Raw genomic sequence first — 21,277 nt, forward strand, 5'->3', positions numbered from 1 at the left:
CTCTGTATATCAAAATGTTCAATGTGGAAATTGTAATTTTATATTAACAAATAATGTTATTCTTTAATAATAACAATAATGATTGGTTATTTTATGTATTTGCCTCATTAAGAATTTTTAATTACGAACATTTGTACAATTATTGAATCAAAACGTATTATGTCCAACACATTTTCCTTCAATTTGAAGAACACAATTGAAAAGTGATTTCATTTTTTCCAAGTTTCTTGAAGTACGCCTCAAGTATAATAACTTCACTTTTTTCATTTTGTGAAAAATTACCCGCATTAGGAGTAATCAGTTTTTCGTTATTCCTGTAAAATTTTGTTTTTGGGACATAATATGATTTGAAACGATGCTCCTCACTTCATGTCAACATGCATATGAGTATATTAAAAAATCCAGAAAAAATTAATGAAAATATTATTTACAAACTTATAAATTGTAGCATTTAATAATGGTGAACTATTTAAATCTTACAACAATAATCAAGAGATTACTGAAAGACTTAAATTTGATGCACCATAAATATGATGAAAGTATAGAAACGGCTTGATTTCGTTCAGTCTGCGCTACATCATCATCCTGATTGCACTTCTTGCTGAAGAATTACACTAAATATATTATGAATAGTTTTATCATTCAGGAAAATTTCATGAACGAGTGATATACAATAATACTAACAGTTTCACTGCAGGCAAATTTATAGAAATAATGAAAGTTTAAATACAGTAAACCCTCGATTTAACGGACCTATATTTATAAGTGAATTAATATTAAGTTGTTGAATATACTGCTGTCCCAAGAAGTTTTCACAAGACTGAGAAAACAAAGTTTTTATTTCGTAGCAGAGGATTTTGGAAATGCAAACCTATATTTTAAGTAAAATACAGATCTTCCTGTCCAAAGGTAATTGAGATAATTCATATGTTGGTTAACTTATTATAATTATGAACGTCAAAACAACTAGCATTAGAGACACTAGTTCCTGTAATGATCCCAATATTATGTAACAATTATTTAATTATAAGTGGAGAATGAAATCACCAAGTGAAATGCTAAATCAAGATCTTCTGTTCGAATTACAAGTAAAATTGAGAATCATATGGTTTTAATTTGAACCAAACATTTTAAACATAGTCATTATGTGAGAAATCAACGTGAAAACAGCAGTATCTAAAATATCGTATGTGGGAAGTGATTTGAAACTTTCTTCATCTCATAAAAATAAATATACTTATTTCTATGATGTGCAGGATACTCTCTAATAACCATAACGTTCACTACAGGAAAATACATACGTACTGGTACATCTATTTATTTTATGGGTTAAAGTTTATGGCCCAAAGAACGAAATGGTTCATATAACAAATGCGTAGAATGAATTATATTTAATGTTTATGAATACACCCACATTTATATGAACAGTTTACGTTTTGGGTCATAAAATGGCACCAGCGAATAGGGATTATATAGAATGGACACAGAGCGAATTTTCCTGCTCTGTTTATCTGTGTACATGTGCTCCGTCAGCGTTTAGTTCCACTTTCAAGCACTAGAGGTTAGTGTAATCGAGCACATGCAAGAGTTCCTCGATAATAATTGAATATAAGAGTTGAGACACAGGATTCTACTTGTTGCATAATCCAGTAATTGCTTTGCTTTCATTAAATTCAAGTTAACAACTTTTCTTTATTTGAGTAGCTTAATATCAAAGACGGACATCTGACCTCAATCGAAATTTAGATAGCTGTGGTTTTTTATACAACTTTTCGTGCTCTTTCCAGTTATAGTGAAACCATATGCAAACTCTAACACTATATTTATAAAATAAATTGTGTTAAATATTACAAAGAACACTGTGAATTAAAAAATTGTCTCTAGACCAAAACTATGGAGATGATAGATGTCCGTCTTTGATATTAAGCTACTCATTTCTCAGTGACAAACTAACTGTAAATATATAAAATTATAAAATAATATATTATACAATTATGTATAAAATTCGTTTAATATTTGTATACAATATATGGTTTTGCTTCTGATAAGAGTTTTGTTTTTCCATTATTAGTAATACAGTAGAACTTGGTTATAGCGACTTCGTTTTGTGCGACACCTCGCCCATAACGTCAAATATTCTGTGGTCCCAACTAATTCCCCATAAGACATAAGCTTTTCTACCTTGCTTAATACGACAAACGTATATGCGTCTACCTCGCATATAACTTCATTTTCAACCTCAGTTTGGAATACAATTTTCTAAGAACCAAAGTATTTTAAGAAATATTTTGCTGAAATCTGGCAAATTCTTTACTGTCCCCTTCTGTCATAGACCTCTGGAATGCAGGCAGATTCCCCATCCCATTGTAACCTGCCCGAATTCATGCAGTATTAATGGTACCTGCATGCGGTCAGTTTCAATAGGAAATTTTCACTAAGTGCACGCAGTATGGCCAGTAAAAGAAGTGAGTGACATTTTAGAAGCCATTAGAATTATGAACATTTCTATGAAGCTAGAGGAGGGAGTATAAAGCTAGGAGAAGGAGCAGTGAAATTGCAACTGAAATAATGAACATAGAATTTAATTTAGAAAGTGTATATTGGGCAAGTAGGAGACAACAGAGTAAAATGACTGATTACTTCAGTCCTTAGTAAATAAGTTTTGTGAGTACTGAACAAACTGTTTTAATACAGAATACTGTATTTATAATTGTACATGTATTTTATTGTGTTCATGGTATGCTTAAAAGTGAATACATAAATCTAAAATAAGCCTAATTATGTTTATAATTTTTCATTTTCCACCTCACTAAACTGATAATATGAATCTCGGTTACTACGACACTCGTTTATAACAACATAATTTTCAAGGTCCCTTGGATGTCGTTATAACCAAGTTCTACTGTATTAAATCATTACTTACTTAGAAATGGCTTTTAGAGAACCCGGAGGTTTATTGCCGCCCTCACATAAGCCCGCCATTCTAAGCAAGATTAATCCAGTCCCTAACATCATATCCCACTTCCCTCAAATCTATTTTAATTTTATCCTTCCATCTACGTCTCGGCCTCCCCAAAGGTCATTTTCCCTCTAACATTCTATACGCTCAAGTTTCTTGTTTATGTTCGTTAATTAATTAGGATATAATTAATTACAATACTTAATCACTCATTCAAAGTTGTGTGCCTGCAACCTGTTTATATTTTTGTGTGGCTTTACTGTGTTTATAATGTGATTTTTCTTTTTATTTCTATTATTGTATTTGTATTTCTGGTAGTGTGGAAGAGAAGCCTGAAGGCCTTAACTACAACAGAATAAATAAATAACAATATGCATTTCTGGATCGCCCATACGTGCTACATGCCCTGCCTATCTCAAATCACTACATATTTTAATTGTTCATGGGGTCAATGTCTCAACTCTCATTATAAAGGAACTCTAGAGTCTAGACATTGCAGGTAATGACGGATTTATTATTTCATGGTCCAATTTAGTTCGAGTACATAATGTACCCAGATGTATTAATTGTGTGCCTATTATATTCCTGCTGTGTCGACTGCTATAGTCGCAACACTGTTATTCCCGGCGCGACTCCTCCTCTTTGCTTACGTCTTAGGAACTGAAGGCTCTATAAAGCCTAGGTAGGTAGTATCGTTCGCCATTTTTGTTCTTTCGTTGCCTAGCTACCAGATGAGGAACCGTTAAACATTATCATGTCATAACTCCTATAACAATAAATCAAACGCACTGTAATTGAGCAAATAATTGAGCAGCAAATAACGTCCTTATGTGCTTTCTGCGAACGCCAACGAAAGAGTCAAAATGGCGGGCGATTATATTAAGTATTTATCGAGCTTTAGGAAATGCATGACGTCATCATCAGCGAATCACAAGACGCACACGTTTAAATGTAGCCGACCTGCAACGTGATTGGCTGCCAGAAATTAGAGCGACGGGACTATAGCTCGTGTGATGTCAGCACCAACTCTAGGGAAAAATCAGAATCTCACACTGAAGGAGGTTGAGCTGATTTGAAGGTTACTGAAATCAGTCACTGCTACATCAAAGGTACCGACAAGCAGTGTCCATACTTATAATTCCCTATACGCTGATGATACCTTCCAATTTTCTAAATCAGATAGTCAGAAATTGGATAATTCTCAATATCGTCCCAATGTACATGCAGGAATTAATTGAATAAAATGGGGATTTCTCGGATTTCCTAAGAAATTAAATTTATCAATGAAGCAGTTTACAAAATGTAGTTAGCTTTCTATAGCCATGGATTTTCACCATTATCCTGCAAATTATAATAATTGGGGGAGGGGGGGGGGTATTCCAAGGCCCAGTACTGATTTGTCTAGTGCTACTATGTGATTTATAAACATCAGGTAAACAACATTTCATTTGGAACATACAAACACTGGAGGACAGTCTTACCTGGTTTTCCGACCAGGTATTGTCCTGCAAGATGGTTACCAACATTGAAACCAAACAGAATAAATTTACTAACACAAGTAAAATATACTACAACAAAGAGAAAAATTACAAGTACTACTTCAGTATGTTCCAGTCAACAGATAACATTTATATTCAGGGCCCTCTGAAGTACACACAAGTATAGATCTTAAACAGTACTTGCTACTATATGTTACAAAGTATTATTCCACAAATTGCTCCATGATGCTGTTTTAATTTACAATCCATAAATAACAAAATGCGATCTACATGGGTTTGAGGAAAGCCACGAAGTATCTCATAACAGCTGCGTCATAAGAATATAGATTTTGTGCATAAGAGAGAAACAATAGTGACTACATTTCAAAGTTCACAATCTTTTTACAGTAATCATATATATAAAACTGGATGCAAAAACTGAGCACAGTAAAAGTTATGTTATTCAATATTTAATTAATAAAATATTTATGTCATAATACTCTTAGCTGAATTAAGGCAGCTTACAGCTGATATTGCAATTATTATAGTAAGGACTTTAGCATTACTGTAATTTAGTAATATGAAGCTTGTATTAATGTACCGCAATCAGTAAGCTATATATAAACAAGCGAAAATGAAAAGAATTTTAAAATGTACTCACATGAAAGCAGTTATATCAGAAAAGAATGCTCTGATGAAAAAATTAACGTCGGATCAAATGTATGATAAATGTACAGAGTGATCCAAAGCCCCAAAGGGACATTTCCAAAGATGATTATGGAGATATTTTGAAGCAGAAAATGTACCGTAATTTAATGTAATCCTAACTGCTACCTGAATTTTACAATACCAGTATTGAAGTATAAAATTATACACTCCAGATTCACATGTGTCAAGGTACAAATAAAATTAGTTTCGATAAATGTCTTGTTTCAACTTCAGTTTCCTATAACCTCTCACAGAATTCTCTTAGGAGCTGAAATCACTCTGTATATTGTACATAGTGAATTTTAAATTTAAATATGCAAAATACAGTGGATAACAAAGCTTTTACTGTCATAGGAATATTATTAAATATATAGCTTAGTTTCCAAAACAACATAAAATTTTAACCACACACAATTTATCAAATGAAGGGTACAGAGAAAAAACGAACAGAGTCACATTTCTCATAAGGTTGACGACATCATTTAATTTAGTATATTATTGCAAAATTTATGTGTTTTTCTTATCAAAACAGGTGAAGGAGAATTATCATTACGTATACAATCATCCTTTCCTACTTTTTCATTAGAAACAGCAATAAATTTTGCAGTAATATACTGAATTAGATGATGACATCACCCTAAGAAAATTGTGACTCTGTTCGTTTTTTCTCTGTACCCTTCAAATGTTTATTTTGCTAATAATAACAAACATTGAATATTTTAGTAACTAAGGGGTATTACCTACTAGATCAAATTACATTAAAAACGGGAAACTTCCAGAAGTACAATCCACAGAATGAAAATGTTCCTCCAAATGTAAAGTTTTTATACAGGGCGAGTATAAACTCTACTGACAAACTTTCAGGGATGTTTGCCGAGTGTTTTGATACCAGGATCGCCATTGGCTCATTACCGAGTAATTGTATTTTGTTCGTTTTGTAACCTCAACTGCCTTTATATCTATTGATACGGAATGAGTGTAGTGTTTGCAAACAAAACGTAGCTCACACTTTATTCAGAGTCTTATTGACCAGCAAGTAGGGAAAAGAAGGGGTAAGTAAGAGGGGTAATGCCATTGTACAGTTCCTATAATCATTGATCCTCTTGAACTCTAACAGTCCTGTTCTGTTTCTGCAGTGTTGGTGTAGGAGTGATATGGTATGGATGGGTTTACTGATGCAGAGTTACTCGAAATGCACGTCGTGTATTGTTCCATGGGAAGTGATGGAAGAATGGCACGACGATTCTATGAAGGGCTGTCTTTTAGTTGTTTTATTAATTCATGTAATTTGTTTTTTACTGTAATTTATGGTTTATTTGTTTCTATACAAATAATATTACAGCAGTTAAAAGGAAATGGGTACTTTAGTTGATTAATTTATTTGCATGAAACGCCATCTGTCATGGTCGAAGAGATCAACATCAAATTACTTGGCAATGAGCCATCGGAGACCCTGAGTTCCTCATATCAAAACACTCTGAAAACATCCTTGAACAACCTCTGAAAGTTTGTCAGTAGAGTTTATATTCATCCTGTATAAATACCCAATTAACTATATTGTATATAATATTTTACAACTGATCAAAATTACGTTAGTTTCACACTAATAAGTGATAATAGACTGAAAGAAGTAAAGTAATATAAAAGAATACAAAGTTTGTTTGTGTATACTGTTAAGGGTAGTGGTACATTAAGGAACTGTAAATTTAGAATAATAATAATAATAATAATAATAATAATAATAATAATAATAATAATAATAATAATGATGATAATTTATTTATTTAATCTGGCAGATCTAAGGCCAGTAGGCCTTCTCTTCCGTCCAGCCAGACTCTAATTCTAATTGAATACAATTGGCTTACAGTAGTTATAACATTATTATTTAGAATAGGGGAGAAAATATGGACCGAAAATGTTAAAAGAATGCCAAATGAGACGTGAATAATAATAAAAAAAAAAAATAATAATAATAATAATAATAATAATAATAATAATAATAATAACCATCATTATCATCATGTGGCGCAATGGCCCATCGAGTGTCAAGACTGGCTGCTGCCCTTATCCACATGCCTCAGCATGAGGTGAACGATCATTAAAGTAGGGTGGGAGTAATGCATGGTTAACACAATGATCCCCACAGCCATTACAGCTAGTTTTCGAAACTGTACTTTGCTTTTCATTGTAGCTTCCCAAATTCATCATGATAATGGGTCAGCACCAGTCCCATACACTGGCCGAAATTCCATGAGAAAATGCCCTCCTCGTGAGGACTAGAACCAGAGGGAAATAAATAACCTACCAGAGACAGTTTCAAGAAAATTTCAATTTTGCTATTAGAAAGGAGGAAAGAAATTTGAGGTGTTAGAAGTCCATTGTAAATTCTATAAAAATACAAATACAAGTCATGATACATTTTGTGTATATACGAATTGACGAGCTCTCGAAAAACGAGAGAGCCAAAATGGAATACACTTTCCCAATACCAAGAACTTTGTCAAGGAGTAATTATGTAAATATAACAGAACGTCTGTAACATCACAGTATTTCGTGTGTGTATACTAATGAAAAGAAATAAATGGTAAATTTCAAATATTCTTCAAACAAGACTCGTATATGTACACAGTTTCAACAGAAGGCTCATAGTCGAAGTAAATATCTCATTATACCACTACCCTTCTTCGATTCTTGTAGAAATACTTCTTCATACTACTGAATTCTGGATAATGGAATATTTCAGGCGATTGTAATATAACTTTAAATATCACAAGGAATAATACAAGAAACATTTTTAGAAAGTAACTTAAGAAAATAAAAACCTAAAGGCCTCATGTTTTAACCTTACAAAAGTATTAATAAATCCTGAATACAAGAAACAGTGTATGAATAGTAAACATTCGAAGAGAAAATTTAAGAGATGAAATATAATTATACATATAACATTCTAACATATGTACATATATATATGCACCCCGTTATATCCATCCAATGCACAGAGGTTGTTGATTCATGCAATAAACATTATTAATTTAAGGTTTATTATATAAATGATTACTTCTGTGTTAAATCTAAGTTATATTTCATACATAGTAATGCAGAGCTTGTATGCTGTTAACACTTCTTAAATTTCATTTTATTTATTTATTGGCCATTATCACTTTTAAAGTATTGTTTTTAAAGGATTTGACATGATAGCAACAATTCAATACCAGTAACAAAATGACACTTTTTCATTTTGTTGAAGTTTTGACCGATAAGCAAAGTACAATAGGTTAGGATTAAATGGGTCCGTCTAATGCTTATCTATTAATATGGTATTGATATATTACAATTTACATATTACATATACATTTACATATATCAATACAATATTAATAGATAAGCATTACACGGAACCATTTAATCCTAACCTATAAAATGACACTTATTTTAATACGACTCTCAAGGAATAAAATTTAATAAAGCAATATTTCAACGAAAGATGGTACATTTTAATTTATAAGAAGTCATAGTGCTCAGCCATACCATTATGTTGTTAAAAATGCGAACAATACAGTCCAAGACTCCAAGTTCAATTTTTTTTTTTTCGGTTTATAGTTTATTTATTTGGTTGTATTTACTTAACATGTATTTTAAGATGATTTATCTATCTACATTTTTGTCTCTTATTTTATTTATAAAAATGTTTTTATTCAATTTATCGATAAATTTAAAATTTATTTTATTAGCATAAAAAGTAGCTCATTTACTTTATGAAACGATGTTGTTATTTCCATATTTTAAGTAAAATACTGACGACTAGTATAAAAACCTCTTTCAACAATCCAATAAAACCTACACACTGGGTCGAGTGGTGAAAAAACGAGATTAAAATAATGTGTTCAAAGAAATTCAAGCAAACATTAGTAGGATTAAAACAGTCTTGGAAATAACACTGAAATGATAAATACTTGATATATGTAAATACATAAGAATATAAGGACATGAATGACACTACTGTTGAATTGTACACTCCGATCTTCAATAAGTGAAGCATGATTATAAATAAATCCTCATTTAATGCTTTTTCAATAGCAATTCCATATTACTAAATGTTTCACGAAAAACAAATGTCATTTCATTCAGATGCAGATGCTAAATATTCCTTTTTTTTTTTTTTTAAATGCATTCACATAGTTCTTATTGAAATTTAAAATATACCCATTGTACTGTACTTGTAATTTTTTAAGAGCACACGATTCCCCAGGGCCACGATTATCTAGTTTAAACATTAGGATTAAAATTCATGGCAGTTGCATTACACAGCATTGCTACATCGCTCAAAATTTAATTTCATTCAATGTGTCAATTATCTATACTATTTGTATGCAGGTAAATAGTGAGACAAAAGAATTCCTTAAATACTGTTACATGTAATGAAGTCATTCATCATAAAAGTAGTTCATAATTGAACATTATTAGACATAAGTGCTGCCAATTATTCACACACATATTCTGATGAAAGTGCAAGAAATCATGGATCTACTAACTGCCACGAAACACAGTTAATTCCTTCTACGAATCCATTCTAATGAGGACGTTAACAAAATTTGTCTAATGGTATTGAGAGATTCATAATCCATTTTACACAATCACTTGTATAATACTATATAATTTTTTTTTTCACTTCATTTCATTACTCTTCAATGTACTTTCATCTCATGTTTCTCCGAAATCAAATTGTACTTTATTTTTAAAATTATCATTGTTCCGTATTCTCTCCACAATCATATTGTATTTTTCATTTAAACTCTGCTTTGTATTCTGGATCCTAGTGGTCAGCCGTAGATTTCGGCCAGATGTCCCAAATTGTGGGATTTGTTGTTGAACATAAAATAGCCATAATTTTCCTTACAAATCATGGATCACTTTTTGTTACACAGAGTGTACAATAATGAAGCAAGCTCATGGAAAATAGTTACATTTAAAAAAATTAAGAATATACTATATCAAGGATAGCAATGTATAGGATACAAATATCTAAATTCAATAAAGGGGTTACTTAGTCGAGGAACACAGGGATAGTAAAATTGAATGATGCATGCAGACAATGTTCTTCCAATAAAAGCTAATAATTTTACAGAAACAGTGTGTATACATTATAACATTTAAATTTCATTCCCAAAAAGTAAGATTTACGACCCTAATAACTCCAAAAGGATAATTATAGTTCAAATCCTACGTGTTAATATGTATTTATGTGCAATGTAAATCAGAGCCTCCACGAAATATACAAATTTTTTTATCCACAGTTTCAAATATAAAATTGCAATGATAACATCTTAATTATTCAGCAGACATGTATTGACTACGCATAATTATAAGTGTTAATGACAGAAATACAGTTCCACTAGCTTCCACGAAGAATTTATTTTTTATTGCTTCATTTTAAGATGCTTTATCAACTGTGATGGTTATTAAACCCAGTTTGAATCTTGCGTACACTACTTTTAACACTTGAATTTAAGTAATTGATTAACTAGCGGACTTACTCGCGTTAATTATGTAAGTCTGTGCAGCTTACAGCTGTTTCGGTGCTTCATCACACCATCCTCAGAGCCTACTAGATCTCGGCGTCATCTCGAACTTCTCTGCCTGTTGTGTCGGTGCGTTTGATTGTTGAAAAGTGGAGTCAAATAGTGTGTATGTACTGAAACTGATCTGTGTGTTGAGAATTTGATCGGGGTGTGTTTTAGTGTGTTTGTGTATTTCGTATTGTTCTAGTGTGATGAGTTTTTGGTTCTTGGGTTGTATGTGTAGGATTTCCAGGTCTGTATTTATGTTATTGTATGTATGGTTAGCATTGGTTATGTGATTAGCGAATGTAGATATATTGTGTCCTCTGGTTATTGCTTTAATGTGTTCTTTGTAGCGTGTTTGGAATGATCTGCCTGTCTGTCCAATGTAGAACTTGTCGCAACAATTACATGTGAGTTTGTATACACTTGTGTGGTCGTATTTATTTGTTTGTGTTTTTTGTGTGTTGAGATGTCTTTGTAGTGTGTTTTCTGTTCTGTATGCTATGTTGTATTTCTGCTTTCTGAATGAAGATGTGATCTTATGTGTGCTTTTGTTTTCATATGTTAGTGTGCTGTATTTCTTGTGTTTGTGTTGTGTTTTTGTGTTAATTGAATTTTTGTTTTGTCTTTCTTATGATGTTGTCTATTATGTTTGGATTGTAACCGTTTTCTTGTGCTATGTATTTGATTGTGTTCACTTCTTCATTGTAGTGTTGTTGGCTCATGGGTATGTTGAGTAATCTGTGTACCATTGTCCTGAATGCAGCATGTTTGTGTTGTATGGGGTGGTTAGATGTGTTGTGTATGTGTGTGGTGGTGGTGGTTGGTTTTCTGTATATTTTGAAGGTGTGTTTGTTGTCAATTTTTGTTATGGTGATGTCTAGGAAATTTATGGAGTTGTTGTTTTCAAGTTCCAGTGTTACTGAAGTTTTGGGTGTAATCTGTTTATGTATTGGTGTAGTTTGTGTATTTGGAAACAAAAAGCACAGACTTACGTAATTAACACGAGTAAGTCCGCTAGTTAATCAATTACTTACGGTTATTAAACGTCTGAATGAGATGAAGGTGATAATGCTAGCGAAATGAGTCCAGGATCCAGCGTCGAAAGTTACCCAGCATTTGCTTTTAATGGCTTGAGGGGAAACTCTGGAAAAATATCAACCAGGACTTGAATCTAGGCCCGTTCGTTTCAAAGAATATGTTGCATTAAGTTATTTTTAAGTGAGAAGTAAGCATATAAGCGAGTCATCCTGTTACTGCATATACTCTTCTGCATACCTTCCATAATTAAACAAATTCTGTGCCTTCTGCGATTTTTTATCCAATGGCAAATATCTGACTGCATCATTCACACAAGCATCCTTCCCTAGGACTGACGTACTGTAACTGAGAAGGTTTTACTACTGTAGCATTGCCCTTGGTGTACCATGGGAGCACTGCATGATTACGATGGTAGGAGAAAGAAGAGTGCCCTGCAAAAAACCTACCACCAAGCATCGTCCTTATCCAAACAAAATTCCACTTGAATTTACAAGGATTCGGACACACGTTACCAGCGTGGGAAATCCGTGTTTCACTAAGGTACAACACTTTCTGCATATTTCAAGTACATTATCGCTAGTGAAGTTCTTCAGAACTTTCGCATCAGTATGCTAGGCTCTTAAATTTATATTTCTAGTTTGGACATTAGAAACCACTGCAATCTCACAGCAAACAGGTGATAAAGGGCCAGTAAATTTTGTCTGAAATTCTCTCATTCAGGAACAATTCTTTTATGTGACTCTTGGATTTCCTTCCGTTCTAAAGAAAGGAAAGAATGATAATTTCAGACAAACATATAAATCTATTCGAAATGTTAAAAATGAAACGATACTTATCGAAAAATTTGATATGTATCATATTGAAGGCACACAACAAATCATTGATTGTTGTGATTTTATACATAAACGGTTACTGAGCTTCTAGTATGCTGATGAAGAGACTAACTTTGAAAAATGGAAATCTGTCTATATCACCACTCAGATCATTGCAGTGCACATTGGAGAAACACTAATGGAATAAAATAATCTCCCAATTTTTTGGGTATAAAAAAAAAAAAAAAGCTTGTTTATAGTATGAATATCGTGTTTTAGTACCACCCTAGGATAAAAAAAAATCATTACATGAATTTCGTAACAATCTTTCGTCACTAACTATTCATTTGAAAAATATATGTCATCATTGTGTTGTAGATTATCTTGCAGCGTCTGTACTACTTAAATCATTAAAAATAATGTTATTTTAACGTCAGCTTTAAAAACTACGAATTTTGGTAGGCCTCTTGTGTCCCATTTTTTCTCTTCTTTGCCCATAGTCAGTCCAGTCTAGTCAATCTATCCTTTCTCTGTGTTAAATGAGTTTCTACTTATGCTATCTACCATACAGCTGTAGTTTGAATACTTATTGTATCAATGGACATATTGAAAAAAATTAACCGAGATATTCGATTAGACATACCTAAGTCTTGATTATCTTAGGGAGATTTCTAAAAATTATTCCGACATTAAAATATTTCGAATATTACGTTCCACGAAATCAAAACTTCGCAAAGATAATCACTAGAGTGGAATGTAAAAAAAAAAAAAAAAAAAAACTAAAAGTAACTTACTATTTAAGTGAAACTATTCGAATAAATGCAAACAAAAGTTGTCAATGGAATTACACTAGTAGTTAAATGTGTTCTAGAGAGAGAAAACTTTAAATTTCTTAATATCCAAGATGAATATGAGTAGCTATTACCTTATTTTTTTTCTTTTTGCAGAGTGACATCTTTACTTAAATGCAAAATGTAGTATGCTACACCTGTACATATCTATGTCCAATACTGTAAAGTTGTCTGCTGTTTATAAAACTGCCAACAATTAAAAATTTCAGTTCCTGCTGAACATGTAATTAGTGCATGCAGATGATGCCCAAAGCATAGACGTGAACAGGCAGTGTTATGTTCTAATTGGTTATGGTCCGCAGTCTTACGAGATACTGTACTCCAGATGTCTCTAAGATCGTAGTCTGACAATATCTAATCTGCAATGCAAGGAAACTCGGTAGAAAGAGAAGCGGTTAACTAGAAATTATGCTTGGATAATGCACGGTTCTATTATGTGGCATTAATCTCACATAGAATTTGTAGCTCTGAATTTAGAAGCCATGCTAAGAAATTTATCATCACTTAAACAATCATTGTCTTTGGCTGGATCTGCCTCTGTCATGATAAACATTTATTGTCTTTGGCTCGATCTGCCTGTCATGATAAACATTTATTGTCTTTGGCTGGATCTGCCTGTCATGATAAACATTTATTGTCTTTGGCTCAATCTGCCTGTCATGATAAACATTTATTGTCTTTGGCTGGATCTGCCTCTGTCATGATAAACATTTATTGTCTTTGGCTGGATCTGCCTCTGTCATGATAAACATTTATTGTCTTTGGCTCGATCTGCCTGTCATGATAAACATTTATTGTCTTTGGCTGGATCTGCCTGTCATGATAAACATTTATTGTCTTTGGCTCGATCTGCCTGTCATGATAAACATTTATTGTCTTTGGCTGGATCTGCCTCTGTCATGATAAACATTTATTGTCTTTGGCTGGATCTGCCTGTCATGATAAACATTTATTGTCTTTGGCTGGATCTGCCTCTGTCATGATAAACATTTATTGTCTTTGGCTGGATCTGCCTGTCATGATAAACATTTATTGTCTTTGGCTGGATCTGCCTGTCATGATAAACATTTATTGTCTTTGGCTGGATCTGCCTGTCATGATAAACATTTATTGTCTTTGGCTGGATCTGCCTCTGTCATGATAAACATTTATTGTCTTTGGCTGGATCTGCCTCTGTCATGATAAACATTTATTGTCTTTGGCTGGATCTGCCTCTGTCATGATAAACATTTATTGTCTTTGGCTGGATCTGCCTCTGTCATGATACACATTTATTGTCTTTGGCTGGATCTGCCACTGTCATGATAAACATTTATTGTCTTTGGCTGGATCTGCCTCTGTCATGATAAACATTTATTGTCTTTGGTTCGATCTGCCTCTGTCATGATAAACATTTATTGTCTTTGGCTGGATCTGCCACTGTCATGATAAACATTTATTGTCTTTGGCTGGATTTGCCTCTGTCATGATAAACATTTATTGTCTTTGGTTCGATCTGCCTCTGTCATGATAAACATTTATTGTCTTTGGCTGGATCTGCCTCTGTCATGATAAACATTTATTGTCTTTGGCTGGATCTGCCTCTGTCATGATAAACATTTATTGTCTTTGGCTGGATCTGCCACTGTCATGATAAACATTTATTGTCTTTGGCTGGATCTGCCTCTGTCATGATAAACATTTATTGTCTTTGGTTCGATCTGCCTCTGTCATGATAAACATTTATTGTCTTTGGCTGGATCTGCCTGTCATGATAAACATTTATTGTCTTTGGCTGGATCTGCCTCTGTCATGATAAGGCCTAGAGGCAAGCACATGTAAACACTAGACTACATCGAGAAGCCACTGAAATCTCAAACACAAGAATAACTTCAATCAGAAGGAAGAAGACCTTAAAGTCAGTCAAGCATGGTATCCAGCACTGAGGAACACACGCATCAAACCATTCATACAACAGCCGAACATGATGGTGGCTCATCACAACACGTCAGCCACCAGTGCAGACTGCGGCAACAACTGCAAGCCACGATCCACCCCAACCTTAAATACTGCAAGGCAACCGGCCACAATCCCAGTTGTTACCAGCACGCTAAGGAGATCTTTACGTTATTGTGTGCCACTAAACTGACGATGTCTGCCAGAGCAGCAGACGAAACATGTTGTAGCAACAGCGCCAACAGACCATGGTCCTTTAGTTCGGATGACACCGATCCATATAACGCCAGCCGTGAAAGCCTACATTCCAAGACTAGACCACCAGTGATAACTTGTCTTGTGGCAAAAACCGTAACAGGGAGCAGCAATAATGGCCATCAGAAAGGGACTGTATATTGTCACCTTCGCTGTGGAAATAAAATACTTTTCTTGCGCTTGTGTGACAAATTTTATTTTATTATTTAAAGTTGCAATATTTCCATGCTGTACATAACGTCTGCTTAAATGTATTAAGCAACAAGCAATACTAGGGCAGACTTCATCGAGCTCCAAAGCTATGCTATTAAACATACGTTCTCATGATGATAGACACCACCACCAATGGCACTGCAGATACATGCCCAGGTGGAATCCCGAAAATTTACTTGAATGGATATGAAATGTCAATTAAAATTTTTGTGTTTTCTTTGAAAGTGTGTAAGAGTTCACTCCGTAGATGTGGATGAAGTGCCAATTCAAATGTTTACGGTTTTTTTATAAGCAAGTTTCAGAGTCTACTCAACAGATATTGAGTGTCGAATCATCAAAATGTTTTTTATAATTTCCTGGGAATCGAGTACATACACACATGGCGTCAATTCAGATGTTTGCAATTTCTCTGGAAGCAAGTTCATGAGAAGGACAAAAATAGAGTGTCAATTCAAATAAGTAAGGTAAATGCAAGTTTTCATCATGCAAGATAGGCCACACTAACATCCCGTTTTTATTTTACATTTTCATTTTAGGTAAATTAAGCCCCCGCTTTGACTGAATTCTACAAGCCAACATTGAGAATAAGTCATGGCATGTTATATCTTTGCAGTAGCAAATATTTATCAGAAGAAATCACGAAGTCAATAACAGAAACCAATATATATTATATAGAGTGGTGTAGGTTCTAAACAAAATGGGTGCAGGTACATCTACTTCTATTATGTTATGGGAGTCAAAATACTACGTTATTATTTGAATATTTGAGTCCTCATTAAAAAATAACGGAGAGATAACTACATGAACCCCTAGACAATAGTAAGGTTATCTGGTTAATATGAGCAAACAACGTATTAATACAAATAAATCACAATGACATATTTTAACTGTATTATTATAAAATTAATTAAATTTCCTTTGTAAAGGTAATCAGATTTTTATTCTTTATTCAACAAAGTATGCCAAAATCTGCTATTTTATGCTACAGATTCTATTCAGGGTGAACTGTAAGTAATGTCACTATTTCGGGAGGTCATTCTTTGAGACATTTCAAACAAAAAAAGTTTAATACAGTTTTGCTCGTTTATGCTTCTTTTTCGAGATAAAAATTGTTTTGTATGAAACATTTAATAACATGTTTTGGGAAGGCTATTGATTTAATTCCCAATATGCTCAGTCAATGGGGATAGTGTATTACGATAATAAATGACTGAAAAAATGTTAGTTTCCTCATTCAAATATGCAGAAATTTGACCTGAACAAATGTAACATTTTAAAACTCCTTTTCAGAGCGAAAGTTACATTTGTTTGGATCAAATTTTAGTTTTGTCCTTTAAATACGCAGAAATTTGATCTGAACAAATGTAACATTTTAAAATTCCTTTTCAGAGCGAAAAATTACATTTGTTTGGATCAAATTTTTGCACATTTAAAGGATAAAACTAAAATTCTTTCAATAATTTATTATCATAATACATTGTTCTTTTAAATTGACTGAGCATATTGGGAATTAAATCAATGGCTTTCCTAAAATACCGGTACCGTAAAACAGGGTGACTTGATACACTTGGGGGTGACTTCATACGTTTTGTAGGTTGATGTTTCGGTTCCAAAACATGAACTTATGAAACATATCAAGTCCCCCCAGGTGTATCAAGTCACCCCATTTTACGGTACACTATGAAATGTTTCACATAAAACAATTTTTATCTCGGGGTAGGAACCAAAAATGAGCAAAACTGTATTAAACTTTTTTTTTTGTTTTAAATATCTCAAAGAATAACCCTCTGAAATTAATAGCATTAGTTACAGTTTACCCTGTATATACGTTTAATACACTGTCACTACAGTATTGAAAAGGTATGTTCACTCATCAAATGACACCCTTTTCCAATCTTTTTAACAGGTTCTTGGGTTCCTAATTCCCTGAACTATAACACTAATGTGAAAGCCACTATAAAACACAACTGTTTGCGCTGTTACTTAAAATGGAGAAAAATACTAATGAATTTACTTCGTAAGCATTTACGCTGTCTATTAGGTGCAGAATACAGAATATCGCTTAACATACTCTGTGCAATGGTTCTCAGACATTTCAACTATAGATATTTTGTCCAACGACTCCTAACCTAACCCATCTACATTATCCTAACCTAATTTACCTAACTAAACTTTGTATACGGTAACGGATGTCGATGGACAAAGTATCCATTGAATGAAATCTCTTGGAATGAGTGCAAATCCTTATAACGTTATAAAACAGTAATACAGATCTGAAATGTTCTAAATGTCTACTTCAATTTACAGTACCTCATTTTGTCCTGTTTAGTCCTTGGACCATGAGCAGGAGAGGATTTCCTCCTCACACTAATTTGTATTGCAGCATGAAGAAAATAAATTCCACAGTTAATAAACATTTCACTCTACATTTCAGTTGTATAAAAATTTTTCACTACATTTGTCCAAAATTGACTGAGTAAGCCAAAATAATAAGTTCTTCTGCTTCTACTTACGTAGTAGGTTCAGTCTTTCTACGAATACTGCTCCATGAAAGCACAGACAAAAAAATATATACGTATATATATTAAAATTCTGTACATATAAAAATATTTAATTACAGTACGATTTAATAGTCTTCAAAAGTTTTGCAAAAACAAACTGAACCTTCTTTTTATGACCAATATTTAGTAAAACTTCAAACAGAACTTGCACAATCATTCCCCAACAGTGTATTTGTTAGTTCTAAAAGCATATGTATATAGAAGAAAATGTCCACGAGGACTAAAATAAGATAAGCTAGAAAACTAGTTATGTTAAAATATATCTCCGCAAAATAAAAGCTAATTGCTTCTATTCTACTTGCTTTTAAACACAAAATGCACTACATAAAATGAGTACATACCAAGAACAATATAAATGTTAATCTTTATTTTTATTTCTCGCTGCTTTTACAAAGAACTGCAAAAAAATTCTACATTAATCTTCAAGGCACACTATGAATAGTGGGGATTCCACAATATTCATTTTTATGGGTGATACTTACGAGCTGCTAATTTGACTTCTAATAGTGGCAAAAAAATACATTCCCTAAAATATATACGAGAGAGTTACTGGTGACAACACATTTCTATATTACACAACTGTACATGAGTTGCCACCTAAAAATCCTAGAATGGAGTTTGTATGATGGGTTCAGGGGGTCAGTTGGTTAGAAATTTCAATTATTCTCCAACTACTATCAATAATATCGAGTGTGTCTTCATATTCTTTATAAGAGCCTACATTCGGGATTTTTTTTATTGATGGAGTAATATACAAGAATCCAAATGTCAGTTTCTTGGTGACATTTACTTCTTGGTATTTAATATAAGATTAATTTTCAATAACTTTGCAGTCCTAATCATTTTCACCAATAACTATGAACTTATGAAGATAATTTTATAGATACAATACAAAATATATGTATATTTTTGTCATTTATCCAAGTAAAAAACAGTAAGATGATACTTCACTTCCTTAAGCAACCAACACTAAAATTTACTAAAGAAAGATGAACAAAATATTGGGTAGTGTTTCTTAGTAAAGTCTTGCACTATCACCTATGTAGATTTCTGTCATCTCATTAAGGTAACCAGGAAGTATACGTGGTAAAAAAACACTTTATTTTCTTATCAAATTTATTTTAAAAAGCACAACTGCATCGAAACTCTAAAATGCCATCAAATTTTGAATTTCTCATGTTTAAAATGGTAAAGTGACTAGGCAATTTTGGTTCAACACGCAAAAGGAAGGGAGTGTGGGAAATTGTGGCTCCTGTTGTGAATTTAGGATACTATAATAACTGTGCCTTACTCTATTACACAGTAAGATAAGTTACGTTGCATGGTAAGAGGTTATGTAGTTTTTATAATCAAAGTTTTTAAATAGGTCCTATGTTATATCGTATTCCATTTCTGAAGTTGAATTTTTTCAATAATTGTTGACTCTTGAAATTATCGCCTTCACCCTTCCTATATTTACTCATATTAGTTGCATATCGTCAGCTCTTTTAAAGCCACTTTAACCACTACCTTAAAATTTGTAACTGAAGTTACAGTTACACCCTATGTATTAGATATCTAATTCTACCTATCAGACATGTGAGGACAAGGAAATGGACAGAAAAAATCTCACATATATATCATTTATATATTCTGAAAGAATAGTACATGAACATAATCAAAGCTTTCGTTATTACTTTTAATTTTTAATTAATTTTTTTATTGTCGAAGTAAAATAACAAAAAAGTTATCAAGAATAAAGATAAAATTACTGTAACAAAGTAAATACTGTATATCATGTAATTTTAGAGAAAATAATTCTTGCAATGTAGGCTTAAAAAGCGTGTATACTTCCCAGTTACCATTAACTTCATAAGCCAAATAAAAGATGCCAGCTTCTTTTACATTAATTCAGATCACATTCGTTTAATATTTTACTTCTCCCCTTTTCCCCTTAGATATGAACTTAATAGTCATTTTTCTGCTATATAATTTGTGACATACTGACACTTAGAAATATATCTACACGATTCGAGTTCTTTGAGCTTAGAAGGAATTATGACGAATCAGACAAGATGCCTGAGTGTTAATAAGCATTTAACTAAAATGAGAAACATTCTTCATTACTGCTCAATGATAAATGCTGTTTAATGTTGCAGAAAATAAGGTGGGGGGGGGCATAATAAAGAAGCTAAGATGGTTGGCTATGGTAATCATACAAATAAAATTACTGAATACAGAAGGGGACAAGAGAACTAACAGTAGGGTAACACAAGAAAGCATATTCTTAAAAGTAGCAAAAGGACAACAATTTGGGGGTTAATTGTCAAATCATAGCATGGAATATATGCATATACCAAAATGATCATATTCCAAGCAGACATGGTGCAGCATGTGGCATCACTGATACACATACAGTATGAATTCAAGGGGCAACCTGAGAGAAAATTTTTCTCACACAAACGATTGATTACCTCCAAGATAATTAAAATATATTATCTATGGTCAAATATTCATATTCCTTTGGATCTAGAAATGTATAATTATTTCCATTCAGGGAAGATAAAAACTCTAAACAAAATACAGTAAAACCTCGATAAGACGCGCCCGCTTATTACGCTATCCCGTGTAATACGCTTTTTTTGTCCGGTCCCTGCACATTTCATATATAACGCCTTTATAAAATACCCCGTTTGTTGCGCTCAAGTCCCGCATAATACGCTGTTTTTGTGGAATATTTTCGATGTAATTTTCAGCAATGTACTGTAGCAGCATTGAAACATCTTGGTCATTGAACTCACTGGTGCCATTAACCTGAAAAGTATTGGTATTCGAACCTTTACCTGCACATTTAAACCTTCATACCTTAGTATACCCCACCTCTTATTCGATTCCTTACCTGTGCGCTTAAAGCCTACGTACAG

General features: G+C 32.9%; 1 protein-coding gene across 18 annotated transcripts in view; it reads right to left on the reverse strand.

Moving 5' to 3' along the window:
- Positions 1-21,277, reverse strand: part of DCTN1-p150 (dynactin subunit 1) — a 100,231-nt gene that overhangs the window by 71,283 nt on the left and 7,671 nt on the right. For 8 of the 18 annotated variants that reach the window (XM_069822932.1, XM_069822925.1, XM_069822923.1 and 5 more), the window contains exons 4-6: positions 18,327-18,353; positions 18,124-18,180; positions 4,441-4,464 (exon numbers count right to left, since the gene is read on the reverse strand). The exons of 6 other annotated variants lie outside the window; for them this stretch is intronic. In XM_069822932.1, the coding sequence (XP_069679033.1) occupies positions 4,441-4,464; positions 18,124-18,180; positions 18,327-18,353 (108 nt within the window). The remainder of the gene's footprint in view (positions 1-4,440; positions 4,465-18,123; positions 18,181-18,326; positions 18,354-21,277) is intronic. 4 more of the 18 variants (XM_069822933.1, XM_069822927.1, XM_069822926.1 and 1 more) reach the window with 1 other exon arrangement.

This window comes from Periplaneta americana, chromosome 4 (genome assembly GCF_040183065.1).
Source record: "Periplaneta americana isolate PAMFEO1 chromosome 4, P.americana_PAMFEO1_priV1, whole genome shotgun sequence".
Classification (NCBI taxonomy): domain Eukaryota; kingdom Metazoa; phylum Arthropoda; class Insecta; order Blattodea; family Blattidae; genus Periplaneta; species Periplaneta americana.